The 20,513-nt window shown below is 41.0% G+C and overlaps 2 protein-coding genes across 2 annotated transcripts; one reads left to right on the top strand and one right to left on the bottom strand.

The window, feature by feature from the left end:
• Positions 1–318: 318 nt before the first annotated feature.
• Positions 319–10,872, top strand: RB195_005080 (uncharacterized protein; the record flags this gene model as incomplete). The annotated part of the gene is made up of 15 exons (XM_064177373.1): positions 319–348; positions 495–584; positions 1,340–1,485; positions 2,714–2,831; positions 2,898–3,050; positions 3,370–3,429; positions 3,502–3,630; positions 3,725–3,838; positions 4,064–4,240; positions 4,489–4,600; positions 4,783–4,859; positions 5,022–5,106; positions 9,366–9,526; positions 9,634–9,708; positions 10,723–10,872. 15 exons carry the CDS (start codon positions 319–321, stop codon positions 10,870–10,872), a joined length of 1,677 nt encoding a protein of 558 aa, XP_064034498.1.
• Positions 10,873–19,018: 8,146 nt separating this feature from the next.
• Positions 19,019–19,702, bottom strand: RB195_005079 (uncharacterized protein; the record flags this gene model as incomplete). Its single annotated transcript, XM_013452526.2, has 1 exon — positions 19,019–19,702. The coding sequence occupies one exon, from the start codon at positions 19,700–19,702 to the stop codon at positions 19,019–19,021; it is 684 nt and encodes a 227-aa protein (XP_013307980.2).
• Positions 19,703–20,513: the final 811 nt, after the last annotated feature.

Here is a 20,513-nt window from a genome sequence, read left to right as displayed (position 1 = left end):
TTCATAGGGCGGTGTCACCTCATCTCCTCTTCTCTTCGGTCAATTATAACCATGAATTTAAAGTAGTCTCCTCCTATTTCCATAATCCGTTCTTTCCTGTTCATATAAGGGAAGCTACTCATATTTCTACTTATATGTATCTTCACATCTTTTTTAATCATTTTCTTCGACTTTAATACATTGTAGGACGTGTACTATCCTCGCTCAACCTTGTAATCGTTTTAATTTCGTATTGCTCTGTTTTATAAACGCTATTGAGTGCTTTTTAGATCCTCATCCATATAATCCACCCGATGCTTCTCCACGTATCCGAATGAGATGTCAACAGCGGTAGTGAACTTCAAAGCGGTTTGTTTCGTTTGTTCACTTCTTCTGTTCTGTTCACTTTTCTTCTTCTTTCTCTAAAATTCGTCTTTCTTATGTCTGAGCATATTTTATTCCACTTAAATTAGGAAGATTTTAATTACGGTGAAACAAAACTGTTTTTTTTTTAGAATGCTGCCGGGGGAGATGATCGGGGCGATGTTCAACAGACCGGTGAGAAGCAGAAGCTCGGTCATCGCCGGATTGATGAGCAGGGAGAGGTTAATTTTTACTCCATTTGTTGTTTTATGCTATTTCTTCAAGCTTATTTGTACGAATATTTGATGGCGAACTATCTCGAGCTAAAATTTTTGAGGTTACGAATGGAAGGTTTTTTCATGTCCGAAACGATTACAGTAGCTAGTTTTGTTTCAAGCGACAAAGAAACATAACAAACGTCGACGTACTACATTGGTATAGTAAGGGTTATGGGGATTTTGCATACATACAAATGCTAATTTTTGATGGTTTTACGTTTGCTTAGGATATTTGACAAGGTTTTACTCTACGCGATTCGCATAATCATATAGGTAGTCTGCGTGATCCAAAATGCTTTCTTGAGTTGCTGAATACTTGAACACCGTGGAAACGATAATTGCTGATGATTTTTAGACGTTTCCTAGGCGTGCATGGAGCGTTTGTAGCGTTTTGCTAATTATATTTATTTTATCGCTACAATAAAAATTTTACGTAGACTTACACAATGCAATTTCCTAGTGTATTATCGTGGTGAGTTTTCATATCCATTTGAAGAAGCTGACTCAAGTAACTGTTTTGTTTTGTTAAGAATTAAAACAGGAAATCAAAAAGGAAGATTTGTAATATTCCAGCATTGTTTTTCTGTAGTTCGTTTCATCTTATCTTTCTTTGCTGTTAGTTTTTCGAACAACCACTTCATGAAAAAGTAATACTAGATTATAGTTTTCCTTTTCTTCATAAATGGTACTATGCATGATTAGTATGAAAAATGCTTCAGGTCAGCTACAAAAAGGTACCGACCAATGCGTTGATGAGCGCAATCCAGTTGGGCATCGCCAACTCTATCGGCAGCTTAGCATCTCGTCCGGATCGAGATCTGTTGTTACAAGATTTTGAGAAGATTGAAAATGTAGCATTTCCAGCGTGAGTACGGGCACGATTTTTTCTGTTGGACTTTTGTTTTTCTTTTTTTTCTCAAATGTTCCAATGTGCTCTTCTGAATGTCTTATGTGGGTTGCAAGCAAAACCATAAGCGTGAAGCAGACTGAGAATGTAAAGGTTTTTCGGAATTTCACCTCTTTGCTGTGATGGTGGTTTAGCTCTCTGAATTCAAGATTAGGAGAATTGCGATGTTCGTGCTCTTGTGAAATCTTATCCTGGATCCACCGATTTCAATCGTCTCCCAATTTCAACTTTGATGAACAAAACATTTAGTAGGTATTCTATAAAACAATTTAGTGGTTTAATTCATTACTCCACTATGTTGAACCTTTGTTGTAGCGTTTTCGCGTCTTTCTGGTTCAAACTGGAGCCGCTTAATGCAAACCATCGGTGGCCTGTTTAGAAATAATAAGAAGTCTTTGGTCCGCTGATATCACAAATTTTCCTATCACTTCACAGAGACAGTTCCTCTAAGCTAGTTGCCCTAATTGACTTGCTTGACATAGACGGTGGGCTGGTATTATTTGCCTGATGCAGTTGTCCGCATCTTCGCCGAGGGTTCTCGTCCTCGAACACTCTGCTCTGCCCAACCATCTCGATATACAGCGAAACCTCGCATAGAATCCATCCATACCGTGCGATGCTTGGTTACTGTTCCATACCGTGCGATGCTTGGCGATACTCCAACGTGAACTGCCTACGTACACCGAGTTACCTTAGTACTCTCAATTCGACAATGTCCAACTTTTCAGCCGAACGGAACGGAATTGTTTCCAAAGAATCTGGGCTCCCTCTATACATTATGATAGATGACGATACCTTTCTGCAATATCTGGGTAGCTTCTGGCGTTCGAGTTGTATAGCTCGTACGTGCCCAAAACGTGTACTCAAATGCCTGGTTGCATTTGAATTAAGCAGGGGCACCACGAGCACGTGGAAATCAGACTCGTATACGCGTCTGCAGTAGTTAGTTGCTATTGACTTGCTGCTTATTTTTCTTTCTAGAAGGCGTATTACAGCTGTAGAGATAATAGGTACAGAGATCTGCTACACAAATAATTTTTCTATTATTGCTAATAATTAGTTTGAGCTTTTTTGATGTTGTAAAAAGTTCCTTCCCTAGTGAAACCTGTTTATTTCAAAAGTTTATTTGTGAAATACTAGTAATACCGTTCATTTTCGTATTCCGCTCTAATGCCAGTATCTTCAGTGCTGGCTCTGCAACGACACCATCGCATTCGTTTGGTGATTTCCGTTTCAAGACGTATGCACCAATAGCGTTTCGATACTTTAGAGAACTGTTTAATATTAAGCCTGCCGATTTTTTGGTGAGTTCAGTTTTGTTTTGAATAGCTCGTCAGAACAAAAGTGTAAGCATAGTGCACCATTTCCAGAGATCTACATGCACAGAACCACTGCGAGAATTGTCAAATGCCGGTGCATCAGGATCAATATTTTATGTTTCTCAAGATGATCAGTTTATCATAAAAACAGTACAACATAAAGAAGCGGAATTTTTACAAAAATTGTTACCCGGGTACTACATGGTGAGCATAATGTTTCTGATGCTTTTCTTTTCTGTTTTCCATATACAGTCGGATCAGAGTGACATCGGGTGCAGTTGCATGACTGCGCAGAGCTTAGTGACTCTCGCTGGCTCTAATCTGGTTGTGAAGCTGAACAACAGTTCCACCGACCCACTTTGAGCGCAATTGCAATTGCACCTCACGTCGAATAGTTTTGAGTTTCTGAGAATTTTACAGTGAGGAACGAGAGAGAGAGCGTTGTTGAGGTAGTGGTTTATAAATAACGCCCCTTCATGCCTTCCAGTAATTTAACTAGGTTAAACAAATAACTTAATTACAGAATCTCCAACAAAATCCAAAGACATTGTTGCCGAAGTTTTTCGGATTGTTTTGTTATCAGGTAAACGAAACCTCGCAGCCTTTCAATTTTGTACGCGCTTGAACAGTTCCTCTAGAATTTTTTTTTTCTCAGAGTTTGGGGAAGAATATTCGTCTGCTAGTGATGAACAATCTCTTGCCCCAAAATGTAACAATGCATGAGAAATATGATCTCAAAGGATCCACTTACAAACGGTTAGCGTCGAAAGCTGAAAGAGCGAAGGTAAGTATTTTAACTTTATTATTATTGCTGTTATTACCGCTGGGTTACTAATTTCTGGTAGTTTTTTTTTTGTTGAACCAGCTCTTGTGTTCAGGCCTCTCCCACTCTAAAGGACTTAGATTTCCTTGAAAATCATCGAAATGAAGGCCTATCAATGGATCCAATTTCTTATGATAGTTTAATACGAACGATAAGTCGCGATTGCTTGGTTAGTTCTTTTCTTTTTTGCTGCTTTTTTTGTGCTAATGAGGATTAGATCATGTTACTCATTAAAATAATCTGCTTATTTTTATTTATGTGCTATTAGAGATCGACAATAATTGTGAGTTTGTGTAAGGTTTCTTCTTCATCAATCAGCAACTCTTGTTCATCTTACATATTTTGAACATTGAAATAGATTCAACGAAAAGAATTGTAATTCTCCCGTTCTTAGGTGCTGGAAAGCTTTAAAATCATGGATTACTCCTTACTTGTTGGGATTCACAATGTTGAACTGACATCAGGAGGACGAGGTCAAGGTGTTCCGATTAGACAGGAAAGTGAGGACGAGTTGGAGCAGGTCGATGACCTACCAAGTACGAGCAGAGGTGAAGCTGAGCAGCGAAAGAGGGTAGGGATCTTCTAACCATCTAACTTTGAGTTGCTAGTTCCTTTTTTCGTTCATGTTTGCAAGTTTTTATGTTTACAATGATTTTCATGATTGCAACTTGCCAATAGTCCAATTTAAGCAACAACCAAGATTGTATTGGCTGTTGCTTAAATTGGAATATCGACACGTTGCAATCTCTATGCCAGGATTCAAGGAAGGTCGAACTTTTGCATTTTCATAATCAACTAATTATTTTATTTGTATTGCAGCCATTGCAAACTAAATTTTCCGTCTGGGACCAATCAGAGTTTGAAGGATCAGTCCCTCCAGGTGGTGTACCAGCGCGGAATTCGAATGGAGATAGGTTGATTCTGTTCCTAGGTTGGTTGATTTTTCGTTTAATTACGTCGTATTTCCGTCGCTGTTACATCCTTTTCTTTTCATTCTATTTTCTTCTTTTTTGCTTTGTAATTTATCTTTGTGCAATTTGGATATTTCTTGGTGCTTATATTATGCTGAATGATAACGTTTAGAATGTAAATGTTTTATTCAACTTATTCCAGGAATAATCGACATTCTTCAGAACTATCGATTACTGAAGAAAATGGAGCACACGTGGAAGGCAATTTTGCATGATGGTGTTAGTTTGGAATTTTTGAGATTTTTGACATTGGATATATATATATATATATATATATATATATAATTTTGTTTCTTAATGCAAGACCTATAGGCAGTTGTCCTCCGAAGTTCACAATGCATGAGTTCTTCGCTCTATTACGGACACATTTGACTCATTTAGGATTCTATTTCTGTTCACAACCCCAACTTCTACGCTCAACGATTTCTTTCCTTCATGACAGAACATGTGTTCAAGAAAGGGCCAGGTATCTTTTTCCTTCGTGCATGTTTTGTGTTGACCTGTTTGGATGACTTTTCAGTTACTTTTCACCTGGATTAAGTTTGTTTTATTGCTCGTGAAAATACTTCTGAAATCAGACTCTTCAGATGCATTTATCTTCTCTTCGGATGATCGTTTATAGACCGTTTGTAGTCAAATTGATGAAAAGAATTTCTGGTTTCTGCTTTAGTTAGCATCTAAACAATTTATATCCTTAACAAGTATCGAAAATCTAAGTTCTGTTGTGATCCAAGAGAAGTTTGTATTTCCCTTATTGTGTTGTTCCAGTCGATCCGCGCAGGGCGAACGGCAAGTTCCGTACACTGGTTCACTCCTACCTCGGTATATACCAGTTTTGCTTAGTATTTTTGACATAGAGGCAGCACACCATGAGTGACGATGTTTTGATCTCAACCAAAAATATGGAGTTAGGAGTGTAGATGACGAGTATGAGCGCGACGACGGATAATTTGCCCAGAAAATGGTGTGGTTTTGGCGATCGGATTTTTCTACGAGACAGCTAATAACGCCACATCTACGCAGCTCAAGCGTAAATGCCTTGTCCGCGAGGGTGCGAACAGCTAATGGGCCGCTGTCTCTGTCGCCCTGCGGCAGATGCGGAGCGTACGCCTGTGCTCGCAGATATGGGACGTTAATAGGTTCCTCGTAGAAAAGCTCTATCGTCGAGGCTTTTCGCACGCCTCGCCATTTCTCAGGGCAGATTGGGGTAGTTTCTTCTCTTGATCTACTCTCCTCACCCTATCATGTCGTGGAGAGATCCCAACACTGTCACTTTTCGTGGCATGCTATCTCTAATGCATGGATTTGAAATTGTTCGGCGAAAGCATCCAATCCCGAGCTGCATTCGTGGAATAATAACAAATTCTTCAATATTTGTCATCAGAATGTTGTGAAGGATGTAGGTCCTCTAGTTCTTCACTGTGTCACCATATTTTTGCTCTCCTGGCTTTGCTTATGTTGACCTTTCCATCGATATCTGTTGATATCCACGTAGCAGAGAGGCCATATAGTTTCATATACATAGTCGCTTCATGATTTCCTTGATGCTTATTTACATCCATTGTGGTCGAGATCGTGGTCTTTGGACATTACATGGAGTAAGATGTTGGCATGTCGTACAGTATGGTGGAGTAGGTGTCTTGATGGCATTTCTTTTGTTTTTTGGTCGTCTATCGTTGAGTTCTGCTTGTTCACTTAAGTATTTGATGGTACTGCTGGTGAAAGAAGTGTGATTGGTGGTTTTATGTGGGTTTATGATTGGTGTGTGCTATCTGTTTGTAAGTCTTTCTTGGAGTGCTTGACAAATCGTTCCCCTTTTAGAGACTTTTTTGGTACTTATTTAATGTAGCACACACGTTAAATAAGTAATTTGTTCTTACAAAAACATTTCAGGTGAAAACATTAGTAGTCTTTTTGATTCCACTCCTGAGAGGAGCTAGAAAATCTTCATTGGTATTTGTAAGTGGAATGAAGTCGTTCATTATTTTTTGCTGTTGTTCACCTGTGACATATGAGGAGATGTTGAACAGGTCTTATTCAGTTCCTGTGTATTCAATAGATCTAGTCTTTAGAACGGTTTGGTTCTAAAGATACATAAACCACAGAATAGTTAAGGAGAGTTACGTACTATTTGGCCTCTTCCAAAAATATTTGAAGCGGGGGCATGGTGTCATTAAACGGTGCTTTGGAGTGCTCTCGGCGAAAATAACGGGAAGGAGACAACGTATATGTTAGATTGAGTCGAAAGTTCTCGGACAATGTGGTAGTGATGATTTCTAGAGATTATCACTCAGCAAAAAGCCGACAAAAATGGATGTCTTAGCTACGGTTTGATAGAGTATAAAAGGCTCTTCAAAGTGTAGGTTAACAATTCCACTGAGCCAGTTCCCTTCCCGCCACCATGCCGCGCAATTTCAAGCCGTCGTCACACCATCGCCGCAACGTCATACTCTTCCATCTATCTGGCCAAGAACCCGCGAATATCGATAGACGTCTGAAGGAAGTTTACAAGGAGCACGCCCCCGCTAGAAGTACAGTCTACAAGTGGCACTCGAAGTTCGCGTCCGGCGACTATTCTATTGAATATGAAGACTGTTCAAGACACCCGATGGAGTCGGATTTAGACTTGCTGCGGAGACATGTGGAAGCCGATCCGTTTCAAACCACTCGCGAACTGACAGTCACTCTTGGGATGAGTCAAACCACAGTTGTTCGCGGATTGAATTCAATCGGCAAGGTGCGAAAACTAGGTCGATGAGTACCACATGCTCTGGCGCAGTATGACATGGACTGCCGCGCTGATACGGCACTTTCTCTGCTCACGCTCAAGCGCACCCACACTTGGCTTGCGCACACAGCCACCGGGGATGAGAAGTGGATTTCTTATTCTAACACTCACCGGCGTGCCCAATGGATTGACAAAGGTACGGATGCAGAAGACGTCCTTAAACTCAAAGTACATGCCAAAAAGGTTGTGCAGTGCATCTGGTGGAGCGCACACGGCGTCGAATACTGGGAGCTGCTCGATCAGGGGTATACAGTGACCGCAGACGTCTACATTGAGCAACTGAAGAATTTAAAGACAAATCTCGAAAATGCACACCCGCAGCAGCGCGAAGTCTACTTCCAGCACGACAACGCTTGGTCGAGCATTGCAAGAACGACCAAAGCCAGACTGATGAAATTCGGTTGGACCATTTTACCACACCCACCGTATTCCCCAGACCTCGGATTATCACCTTTTTTTCCTATCTCCAACGTCATCTGGATGGTCAAGAATTCCAAACCCGCGACGACATCAAAAAGGCACTCGAGCAGTTCTTCAGGGAGCAGTCCCCAGCGTTCTCGAGCAAGGGCATCTACGCCGTGCCTAAACGTTGGCGTAAGACCATCGATGCTAATGGAGCATACTTCAAATGATTTACAGTTATCGTTCAAAAATTTTAAAGCAAATAAAAATATTGCCAATTTGTCCGAGAACTTTAGACTCAACCTAATATTATACAATGATTTGAGAAACAAGTTCATATGTGCATTGATTCATTGGAATCGGAACGTTCTGGGCAAGTTCATATGTGCATTGATTCATTGGAATCGGAACGTTCCGGGCTTTTGCTTATGCTGCTTTCGTTCTTAATCGTAGCAGTTTTCATATACAATTTTTGTGTGAAATGATATTTTCGGAAAGTATGGCAGTGAAGATGAAACTGTAATGACTGAATGACTTCATTCGATGAGACATGAGTACCTACCCCGTAAATTGAGTCCGTTCAGTCATTCATTATTTCTTATGCTGTTTAAATACAAAGCTTTCTCGTCATTACACTACATGGTACACTTGCATGAGCATGCGCTTAAGAAGCCTAAAATAGGAAGCTTGTTTTCAGCAATTATTTTCGGAGTCTAGTCACATACTTTGTAACGTCTTCCTATCATTTACTTTGGTTAGAAACAACAGCTTTCTTTACGAGCTTCTGTCTGGTGAATGACTGCTGTTATTTGTACCGACCGAAACTCGAACTTTCCAAGCAGATTGTTCGCTATCTTGATTATTCCCTTAGTTTCTAGTATTTTTTTGTGACGCTTCTGTTAAACTTTCACTTGAGAGACCTATGTTCATACATACTAAAGTTTACAGTAACAAACCGAGGATTTAGAATAATGTGTTCTTACATAAAAAAGTTGTTGAGGATTTTTTTCGACCAACTTGGTAATGGGGAAGAATTTGCAGATGCTTGTGAACCCAGTCGCTTCTAGTGTTCAGCAGTACAAGGAATGTTGGTGAAGTATTAGGTCGTTGCAATATTTGCGATTGTACTACATATAGATAGATCATCCATACGTCGCCAATATCCATACGTACCTACCCGAACACTTCAAGTTTGGGTGTAGTAAGTGGGATCTTCAATTAACTCTCTTTGAGGAATTGAGGTAATCATTTTAAAGATCGTAGCTTCATCCAAGTGATGCATCTGTTATTGATACAGTTGTTACAAACAACGCTTTTCGTTTCTTCACCAGATTTCTCTTACAATGACTTCTGACCTATACCGCTACAAAAAGTGCTCCTTGCTTGCTCCACGAAAGACTTTGTTGCTTCATTGAGCCACAGAATATATTCAAGATACACCTTGCGTATATTCTGGAATTCTGTTTCTGTGTTATATTGTAGTGTTCAGTTCGATCTACACTAAAATGGCTAAGATCTCCGCAATTTCCTTTCAGCACTGAGGCAATCGCCGTCGCGACGTCGCGCGCGAAAAAGTGTCGGCGACGATGATGTTCCAATCTCGACACGGGATATAAATCCAGTGATTAGCATAGGAGTTCCACGTACAGCTATGCGAACAGCTCATCGGACAAATTCTGAGAAGAAGGAAAAGAAAGTTAGTTTTTCTCCTTTCCTTTCCTTCCCTTAAATCCGATCTGTGTATTAATTTTAATTTCTGTTCTACTACGACATGCATTTACGGTTGCTTCAAATTTTCTACAGGTGGAACGATTATTCGCAAGCTCAAATGCTCGATCAGACGAGCGAGAACCGCTGCAAGAGGAAGAAGACGAGTTTGTGAGTAAACCGATGTCTGGTCAACTATAAATAATGCTTGCTGGGTCTCATTGCTCACGCGCGGAACATAGTGTGATTGAAGCGCAGCAGATTTGAAGAGCGGACGAGTTGTCCAGTGCTTGTTCTCACTGTTGTATATACAGATTCGAAAGCATGCGAAAGTGTTGTGACTAAAATTAACAAATGTTGTGTGACGGCTTACTTTTACTGTGTGTATTGTTGGTGGAGGTGGTGGTGGACTTTTGTGGTGGAACGCGAGCAACTCGTGCATGGACCAACTTCTGGTGGTTTTGCACGAGTTTGGCGTTGTCCTTGACTTCAAAGCACCAAACGTAGAAGAGGATTTCTGTGATTAGCTGACTACAAAATCGTCGAAGATGGTGACGACGACATCGGTGTGTACAATTGGATCAATTCCATTGATTAGTTATTTGATTTAAAACGAGATTGCTCTGTAAAAGGTCGTGTTTGTTATAGAAGTTCTCCTGAAAGGTGCATGAACTTTCGAGCGATCATTTAGTTACTCGCTCAGACAGGTTTTTTTAAAAACATAATTCATAGACGAGCAGTTGTTTTTTTTTTTGTTTTTGGTTTTCAAGAGATTGTACATGGTGAAATTCATCGCACTCGCATTCCTTGGGTGAGGCTGTAAGCAATGCACTTTATCACATTACATCTAGAACATGTTTGTTAAACACATGTTATCGTACAGTGGTTCTGGATTTCTATTTTGTCTCGATGATGATAATTTTGATGTTTTTCCGTTTTTCTGAGCGCTATTTTGAGCACTGGGAATTCGGTTCGACTTCGCATAAAAATACGGAACTGATTACATTCAAGAATGTATAAAATTGTTGTTATAAAATATACTACTAGACTACTAGATATAAGGAAAAGAAACTTCGCTAAATATTTTCAAAATATAGTCAGCTTTTCGCTCAAAACCTCTGCTACATAGCAAGAAATGTATCTCGTGTTGTCGTTGGTGGTGGTGAGTTGGCAGTGTGTGTTTAGATTTTACTCGAGCGCGAACCGTCGATGACGATGTCGTCGCTGCTTCTCGACGAAATCCCCTTCATAGACGATCCACAACAGCAACAACAACAAACAACACAACCACGGGAAATTCAAGAGCAACAGCAGCAGCGAGCGCAGCAATCGTAACGAGATGCTTGTGCATAGTGCTTTTGCTTCTTCTGTTCCTCCTATGTTGTGCATCTAAATATTGGTGTTAATATCATTTGAAATTGGGTTCAGGGACGATCACTAGTTCTATTTTAGAAGATCGATCTCCTTTTTTTGTAGACAGTCTGCAAATACAGTAGGAATTCTAGATAAACACTCCCAATCCCATCAAATGGCTTTTACTAGGTTAGTGGTTAGAGTTATACAACAAGATTTATGCTTCCAACTAGAACTCAGTGAGAAAGGACGAGAGATTTTTCTTGCTATATTTACCAATACTGGAGCAACTTCATGCCCACTTTCAATTGTGAGGTGTTTTTTTCAGTATTTTCATATAAACTATATTTCGAAACGAAGTCTCTCCATTCAGCAAAAGACCTTCATGAGCAATGTGGTGTGAATTTAACTGAACAGCGAGATTAGTCTATGCTCTTGTTTTGAGCTGTTTGCTCCGTTGTTTGTTGTTTCAACGTTATGCCACTGTGGAGTAATTTCGTCTTTCACTTTTTTTTCCAATTGCATAAAAAAAAACAAGGCCCATCTACGACGAACTTTGTGGAAATTGGCAGATACCTTTCAGATATGTGCATGAGTTACTTTTCCTTAGAAAAGTAAGCCATGAAACTTGTTGGATAACTCCAAAGCCGCCATCCTCTGCTTCTTGCATGAATCGCCACAGACTTGTATTCTTTTGTAAATCGTGGATTTATGCCGATTTAATCCCATTTTTGCCTTTCAGTCTTTGCATGTGTCAGTAACGGGTCAATACTAATGTAGATTGATGTTAGATGTGAGCTGAGTTGTAGGGCACAAATGCGGATCAGAAGTCACTACAGTAGTCATGGTCGTAATTTCCTGACTTTGTGCAACTACGCAGTGTAGGAAAAACGTTGCGACTTTAATAACTGTAGTAGCAGCTTTTGCGCGCATTTGCGCCCTACGACTTAACGCGTGTGTGTGCTGCGTGTATGGGTGTGGTGCAGTCTGACGTGTCTTTACCTGTTCAGACACGTCTCTAACGAAAGGATTGCGCACTGGACAATCTAACTGCGCGCGCGATGTGATGGCCCGTGTGGCATGTTCTGCCGTCGTACATCGCATGAATACCGTAATCCGGGAGGAGTACGGTAGCCATGTGACGTCAGCCAGCTAGTCAAGCTCAATGCATGTGGCATCCATGCAACGCCAAGCCTACATCTATCAGTCCGTCCCGGCGTTCGTCCCATGTCACTCACTCTAATTTTTGCTCGAATGTCAGCACGTGCTCTCTATCTCGTCTTCTACCGTTGATTTGCTCCGCTAGTAGCCCAGCAATTGTAGAGATTCGTCTGCACTCGAATACGGTATCCGTATCGTTTTGTATTGGTTGAATTGTTTGCTTGCCCATGTAGTAGAGTCTAACGCTATTGTGTTTTGCCATGCTTCCACGAAAGAGGATTCACACAATACACTTTATTGTCCGGTTTTAATCGCTTGTAAGTAACGTACAACGTACGTCGGAATTACAGTACTTAGGGTATTTTCATCCGCTGATTTTTATACGTAATTTCACATAGAAATTTATATATGATATACAGTTGGACGGAAATCGGTATTTTTCCCGCTTTCGACGGTATTCCTTTCATTTTCCTTTTTTGCGTTTGTTGTATAGCCGATTTACATGGTTTGTGTATTTGCATGTTTACCCAACGAATCCTTTGTTCCCTTGTCATTGCGCACAAACGATTAATTGAAACTGTCTTATTCATTTTTGTTACTTGGTTGTGTAGGTGTTGATTGTCATGATGCTCCTATAATTAATTTATTATTTATTTACGATAGGTCTAGATTTGTGTAACAGCCCAGAACGTGATGATGTGTGCACATCGTTCACATGTGACAAAATCTGCATTCCCTTATGAAATTAATGGTTTTCTGCAATAATAAACCGTTTGTATGTATTGATTTTGTTGTTCTTGGCTTTGGGTTGTTCGTGTAGTCTACGATGAGGTCTGTTGCGTATGACGATGGACGTGGCGGTTGGGATCGGGGTAGGACCACTGCGAACTGCGGCGATGGATCGTGCCAGCAAGAATCCTTTCGTGATTTGAACCGTTACGCTCCACCGCGTCGAATACGCAAACTGCACCGTGCATCGTTTTGACACTACACACTATACGCTCAGGTGCTGCGGTCTGTAGTCGAGCATCAGCGTATAGTAATAAAGGAATCTGGAGCACGCTTTTACACCATGGTACCGCCTACTCTCGCCTTCCGCCAAGAATCTCGTGCGCCACAATGATATGCACACAACTAAGAGCGCTTCACAAACACTTAGGCAGGTGTTGCTATGTAAGGATGCGTGTCGTCAAGCCTACGAAAAAAAAGATAAAAATGGTAGAAATATACTGACCTAATGGTGTATTTTGTTTTGAGTAAGGCTAATGGGTTGACTGCATGAATTTCATTCAATCTAGAAAAAAGCTAAGGACGAAGTTTAAAAGTTATGTAATTGACAGTCAATTATTATTACTTGGAGGCGCAAGCTGATTTGTTTAACAATAGGAGGAGCAGCAGAATTCTAGAATAAGTTCCAATACTTTTGATAAGTTGGCATGCCGTTTACAGACCGAACAAATTGCTGGAAGTATGGATTTCTTGATATTGCTTCAGGCAACCGCTATTCGTATGGGTGGCAGCATCCACCATCCATTTACCGACTACGACTGTATTAATAGAATTTGGGGCCTTCTTCAGCCCCATTCAATCTCATCCACGTCGCTGCTCAGCGATAATATGACAGCGCACATAATATTTGCGACGACCAAAGCGTTTTCTTGGAACAACATCGATGTGCCGACGCTCCTAAGTGACAGTAAGTCAGCTCTGAGCGTTATATTGGGTGCCAGCACTGTTCACAGCAGCGATGGTGGAGCGGTCCTGCGGCTCTGCGGTGTACTGCTTCGTAACTGATGCTTAAAACAAAACCATAACCTATCGCTGGATTGAATGAAAATGAATAAAAGGTTGTTGAGGTTGGTTAGCGGGTGTAGCGCAGTCGTCTAGAGGTTCCGATGCTTGGACGATCGATCGGAGGTTCGAATCCGCCCTGGTGCTCAACAAGCCCTTCATCCCTTTGGGGTCGATAAATTAGTATCAGACTTGTCTGGGAGGATAAAAACACTGACTTGATACATCAGCAAGCCCCCACAAGTCGTTGTATAGGCCATTTACACGTTCGTAAACCTCAAACGATTCTGAATTGAAGTGAATGTGGTGGCGAACCCCAAGCGGATTGATGAACACCACACATTTTATCCACTGTTTTAATTAAAAGGTTGGTGATGGGGAGGGGAGCACTCAACACTGCTCTAATCGAATTGTACTCGGGTTGTAATTAGTGGGGAATAGTCGCTCGTACAGCTAAAAGACCGTTCTTAACCGTCAAATGCGGATTGCAGAGAAGCCATCTCTCAGGCCACTTTCGGTTTCGTTGAATGTACTGCATGATATGACTGCTATGCACTTCCAATAAGCCCGTTTGGTGAAGTTAAACATTAATGTTTCCAACTCCACCTGCATTTTTCTCTTAGTAGCTTTAGCTTACACGTCATAGATTATTAGGTCTATAGATTTTAGGGCCGTGGTTGACCCAGCTATTAAAGACATCACCCCACGAATCTGAGGTGGTGCAGATTTCAGGTGGAGTATTCTTACAAGGGATAGTAGAATATGGAGAGGATGGTGATTCCGTCCATTTCTTCCTAATTGCTGTAAAAAATGGCCCGGAAGATGCGGCGCCGCACAAGGCTAGCGCACTCCAGTCGAACTCCTTCTAGAAAAAAGTGCGCCAGAATGCCCGAAGCCGCATCTTCCGGACCGTTTTTTTACGGCAATTAGGAAGAAATGGACGGAATCACTCTCCTCCCCATAATCTATTATGCCGTATACGAATACTCCACCTGAAATCCGTACCACCTCAGTTTCGTGGAGTGATGCCTTTAATCTCCAGTGATGAAGTGTCAATTGATAATTTATCGCCTTCTCAAATGGGAAAGCCGTTTAACAATTAAGAATGGTTTTTGTGCTCTAGGAGCGATTTTGCGCACTAATATAAGGTTGCCTCACCCACCTTTTGTCCCAAAAACTTTCGTTAGCTCAACCAGGACAGTGTTTAAGTGTCTTTTTTTGTCCTGACTCCTTCAATAAGTGTCTGCGTGAAGCAAGGCAGTACGTTGCTTCTTTGCTTGCTCTTTTTGCTTCAAGAATTCGTTAACTTCTATAGTACTATTACTGATCTTCCTGTCCCAATTATGGGGCTGAAACGGTCCCTTCCCTACTATTTTTTTCTTGGTTTGTGTTACGGAAACGAAACCGATTTGGCGTCTACCAATTTCTGTATATCAAAACAATATATGTATATCAAAACATATTTTGTATATCAAAACAAGTGTATAAGTGGTACACTGGAATATATTTTTCCTTCGAGACTCGTTCTCACAGTTGTTGCTCTGAGAGCAACGTACAGTAATGCCAAATAATCGATGGCACAATGTATCGTATACAGTGCGACTGAATGATAGGTGGAATGTGTTACATCTTCTGCGAGAAGCTAATAATGCTGTGACAAGTAACGAAAAAAGACATGCAGAGAGCTATGTAAGATCATCTACCCGCTATTTGAATATCAGTCACCGGAAATATCCCCAGTCAAAATCCTTTACTCTCTGAAAAAATATGGAGGATTTTGTATGTACAATAGTTCTCGGTCGTGGTGATTTTTAATAAGCTGTTGTCAAATACTTTGATTGTCTAACGTTTCGGCAAAATCACCTTCTTCAAAGCATGGAATGAGCAATTCCATCCACAATCTAAATGACCTAATCTCTCCGCAACTGAACAGACAAACTCTAATGTTTCATTTTCCATCATTGACGTAACGACTGCTCAACTTGAATCGGAGACGCCTAGCAGGGACCACTAACTGATCGATCAGGAGTGCGAATTATTTGAATGTTTCATTTGATTCTGAAGAGACGTCAGGAATGGTGCGAGTTCTCGCGTTATCGAGTGGCATTAGTCCTGGGGATACATTTTAGAGCTTTGATCCAAAATGTCTCCAGCGCTATTCGAGCCAACGTTTTAGATTCGTACACAGATCTGAACCCTGATTCCAAAATTGGATCCGTCTTATTTTTGTCTTCTATTGGCACCTAAAAGTGTCCATTTCCGTGACCTAATTTTTTCCGTTCGTGTGCTCTTTTCGAATATATAGCGGTGGCACCGTTTCATCCACATACTCGTCGCCACAGCCTGCGGGTAGGCTACATTGGATCTGAAGCAGTCTCCTGGTCTACATGTGGGACAAATAATACAGTGTGTTGTACAGATGGTATTCTACAAGCGATACCGAACTAGCTGACGTTTCAAATTGCTCGGTGGAATTTCAACGAAAGAAACGGAGATATCTTCTGTGACACCGCCTAAGGACAACGCTCATTTCATAGGAGATATGGGGAAAATAGAAAGGCATCTTATCTGTAGTGGGCGTTTCAAACTGTCGTGCTCGTACACTTCGTAATCGTCTTGTTTCAGACGTTTGCATTTCATAACCGTTAGAAACAGCAATTTATCGAGCCAGAGTTAGCGATTCCTTCCTCGTCTCAGGTCCACTGCAAAGAGTTTTTGCCGCCCGGAGCATGCTGTTAATCACAGCTTTCTTCATTTGAAATTGATGGATAGGAAGAAAGTGAATCAAGATGATTTTGTTACTAGGCTTGCGATGCCATTTCGTTCGGTACGTATGGTACATTTTCTTTTCACATTTATGTGCTTTAACGTTTTTTATGTGTCATGAACTATGGCCGTTTCTTCTTCACTTACCATTGTAAACAGTGACACACTTTTATGACTAATTGAACTTGTTCCAAAACAGAAATGGGAGGAATCTGCATAAATTGGAAGGTTTCGGCGCACACATAATGCGGAATTTCTTCAGCGATAGAACAGTTTTCGTTTTTCGTGGTAGCAGAAAAAAAAACTTTTGGTCAGAATTTAAAAAAAAACGTTTCAAAGTTAAAACAAGTAGAAATTAACATGAGGAATGGAACCTAATCTGACGGGAAGGAGCATAAGTAATCCGTCTTGCCAATTTGACAGCTCAACAGTAGCTGAGCCGATAATTGTACACTATAATCAGGCACCTGAGTCAAAATATTGGGCAAAGTGTTTTTTTTTTTTGCGCGCCACAACGCAAATCGATTACAGCAGTGTTGAGTGGCCTCCGAATTACGCTTTACCCCAAAGCATCATCCGTATTCCGAATTTTAGCCAAATTCGCTCTCATATACGAAAGCAATCTCAGTCTCATGCACAAAGAAACTCGTTCGCGAAATGTCGTGCAGATACCAATGAAATAAAGTCCTCCACTTAAAAAATCTAGCACTCCAAATACGAATTTCTTTAAATATTGGTGAAAACGCAGTTGGGTTGGCGGAGGCAAAAATCATTCTTAACTGTGAAATGGCTTTCACATTTGAGAAGATGATAATCATTTCATCGACCGAGAGTTCGCAAAAGCTAGTAAGAAAAAAATGAAAATAGAGCTAGAACTGTAAATGCTTTAACTTCATCAAGCCCTCCAAATAGATTTGCTGGAAGTAAATAACTAAGTCATATCATGCAGTACTAAAAAAAGAACCGAAAGTGTCCTGAATGATGACTTTGCTGCATTTCGCGATTGACAGTTAAGAACGGTCTTTATGGTCACCGAACGATTTTTAAATAATGAGTATTAAATATAAATAAATATTAAAATATAGTACGTCTAATTCGATAAGAGCAGTGTTGAGTGCCTTCCCTCACTCCGTTTTCACCTGAACATGAACAGGACCTCATAATTGGACAAGAAATGTTTAGGGAACATCGACCCAAAGAGTGCATATGCGTTCAATAGCAATTAGTTGGCCTACCGCAAATTATGACATCCAGAGCTCAAGAAAAGTTTGGAACCATTCTATTTCTTTTCGAAAGGAATATTAATCTAGAACCTCGAAGGACGGATACAGTGATGTTGCATGTAATTTAACATCAAAGTAGTGGTGTGATGCCCATCCCAATTCGTTAGTCTGATAAAACGCTTAATCAATAACAAACAGAAAAATCGAAAATTCAAGATGTATGATGCATCTATATACAGTCAGCAGGGGTTGTTAAGTGTTAGGATGTTTCGGTATTGATTGAAAATACCACACCTTAGACGTCAGCGCCTAACAACTCCACCAAACAATTTTTTTCATTATTGACTTAGTCATCAGCCATAAAATGGAAGAATTACCGTCGCTCGACCAGTTCGAAGATCAACAGGAGTCAAGGTGGTCAAGATGATTGACTTGATTGTGATTGCTCTGAATATCTTATCATAAAAGATTGGGAATCTTGCAGCCCACATGAACAGTGGCTATTGATCATAGCCATGCAATCCCCAGAAAGGGCGCATAGCAAAGGTTCGGCGCAACGGGTTACGAGAGACTCGAAAAACACTTTCGAGTATTGATTCACAACTGCCGCCTCATTATTGATTGTTGCGCGCAAAACTGCTGACTCAACCATTTATAATGGACATTTGGTGATTCGACGCGGATTACCGTCGATTATATGACCATTACTTCCCTATAACTATTGTATAATTAATCCAGTGAGAACATTTTTCTGCATCGCTTTTATAGAAATGACCCTTTTGCATAATTGCCGCAAACTTTCTTAATAACCAGTCGCTTTTCTCTTTAATAACTTGACGAAAGTTCAAGATACCTAAGAATTGCTTTTATAACGAGGAAAACAAAGAAAAAATCCAATAAGAATTGGTTCCAAGCCACAAGAAAGTAACAACAGAACAAGCATTTCTTCAATGAGTTTATTCCGTACGATATGCTCGATAAAACGTAGTAAAACATACAACTCGATACAATGATATTTACAGCTACAATAAATACACAACAAGTTTGTACTTAAGCAATGTTCTCAGGCAAAACCACAAGGTCATGAGAGAATTTGTTACCGAAATCTCTTAGGACGTGAAGTTTTGTCTGAGATTACATGGTGAATTACAAACAAAATTACAGTCTCAGAAGACCACTGCTCTGTCCTAGAATTGAGGAAATCCCCAGTAAGCGCAAGGAAAGTGTCCACGACGATAGTGGCTACGATGACCATGACCACGCGGCGACGGTGGTCCTGGTGGGAAGAGCCAAGGTCCAAAGAAAGGTGGACGGTCCTCAAATGCTCGCATTCGTGCGAATGGGCCAAAATAACGTAGATCGCCCTGCGGACCTTTGTTATGACGTTCACGACTTCTGGAGCGAGATCTGGAGCTGCTACGGGAGTGTGAGCGATCCCGGCCACGGCTAATTGAGCGCGTACGATTGCGCGAATGAGAACGGGTCCTGTCACGATTTTTTGGTCGTCCTCTCATCGTGGCTCGCCTGTGATGACGTCCACGTGGACGACGATGGTGCCGTGCCGGCTCGTCATCACTGTCAGAGCACGAAATCACGTCATTATCAGAACGTGCAAATAGTTTCACAGTTGGATTGTCTTTGCTAGCTGTGAATAGATCATCAGCATTTTCGATCACACCCTGATCACCGTCGAAATCGACCCAGTAAACACTTCCGACGTCAAAATCGAGTTCAGAGATCTTTTTCTGGAATGATTCGTACAGATCCTTTTTATCGTTGTAGGTGATCGAGAATCTTGGCACATTATCGCGGAATATTTTGAAGGAGACAGTTTTCTCCTCTGTGGATGGGTTACTGGCAGCTGAGGGCATGGAAGCAGTTGATGTGGCGAGCTGCTGACGTTTATGTACCGGGCAGAAAAATGATCAAGATGTGTGTTTCGAAAGTCACTGAGGGGCGGAGCGAGCGATGGCCGCAGCGTACCGGCCCCGATGACTCATCGTTCCATACTTTTTGTGCAAATACATGACTTTTCGCGGCATTTCGAAAAAGCATCGCGTTTAATCGAAAGCGATAGTGTGTTATCGCTCATTTTCGAAAATAACGCAAGAGAACTTTGAGATAAACAAAACTGAGAACGCGAAAATACTTGGATGGTGCGTTGGAAAGAGCGTTTCACTGTGTCTAATCACGGTAACTGGATGATATTTCTTGCAGTGAAGGGAATTTCTCGTGCTGGCAGTTACTGCTCTGCAGAAAAATTGCTATTAATCTCGATGACTCATTCAATCGAATATGTGACGTACCAAGCAATTTTTCTCCGTTTCATGGAGTGTAGATTTTGTGGAGTGTAGACGTACTGCGAAGATTTTACTGATGTTTAGGGTGTGTCCTCACTGCAAATCCTAACGTAGTGTTTATTTTTTATTGTTACAAGAGTTGCTTCAAAACCGAGGATAAATCATTGAGAGGTATGATACTCCAAATCCGGCGTAACGGAGTCTATAACAGGTTCCGCTATGACCGAACTCTATGCCGATGGTTCGAAACCGCCCTACACCAAATCAAGCCTTTCATCCCTCGATAAATTGCTACCAGACTTACTTGAGAGAATAAAAACACAGATCTGGAGGATACAAACACTGACTTGATACATCGGCTAGGATTAGCACGTCATTGTGC

This window comes from Necator americanus, chromosome I (assembly GCF_031761385.1).
Source record: "Necator americanus strain Aroian chromosome I, whole genome shotgun sequence".
Taxonomy (NCBI): domain Eukaryota; kingdom Metazoa; phylum Nematoda; class Chromadorea; order Rhabditida; family Ancylostomatidae; genus Necator; species Necator americanus.
The sequence above is the reverse complement of the archived record's forward strand: the minus strand, read 5'-3'. Positions and strand labels throughout refer to the sequence as shown.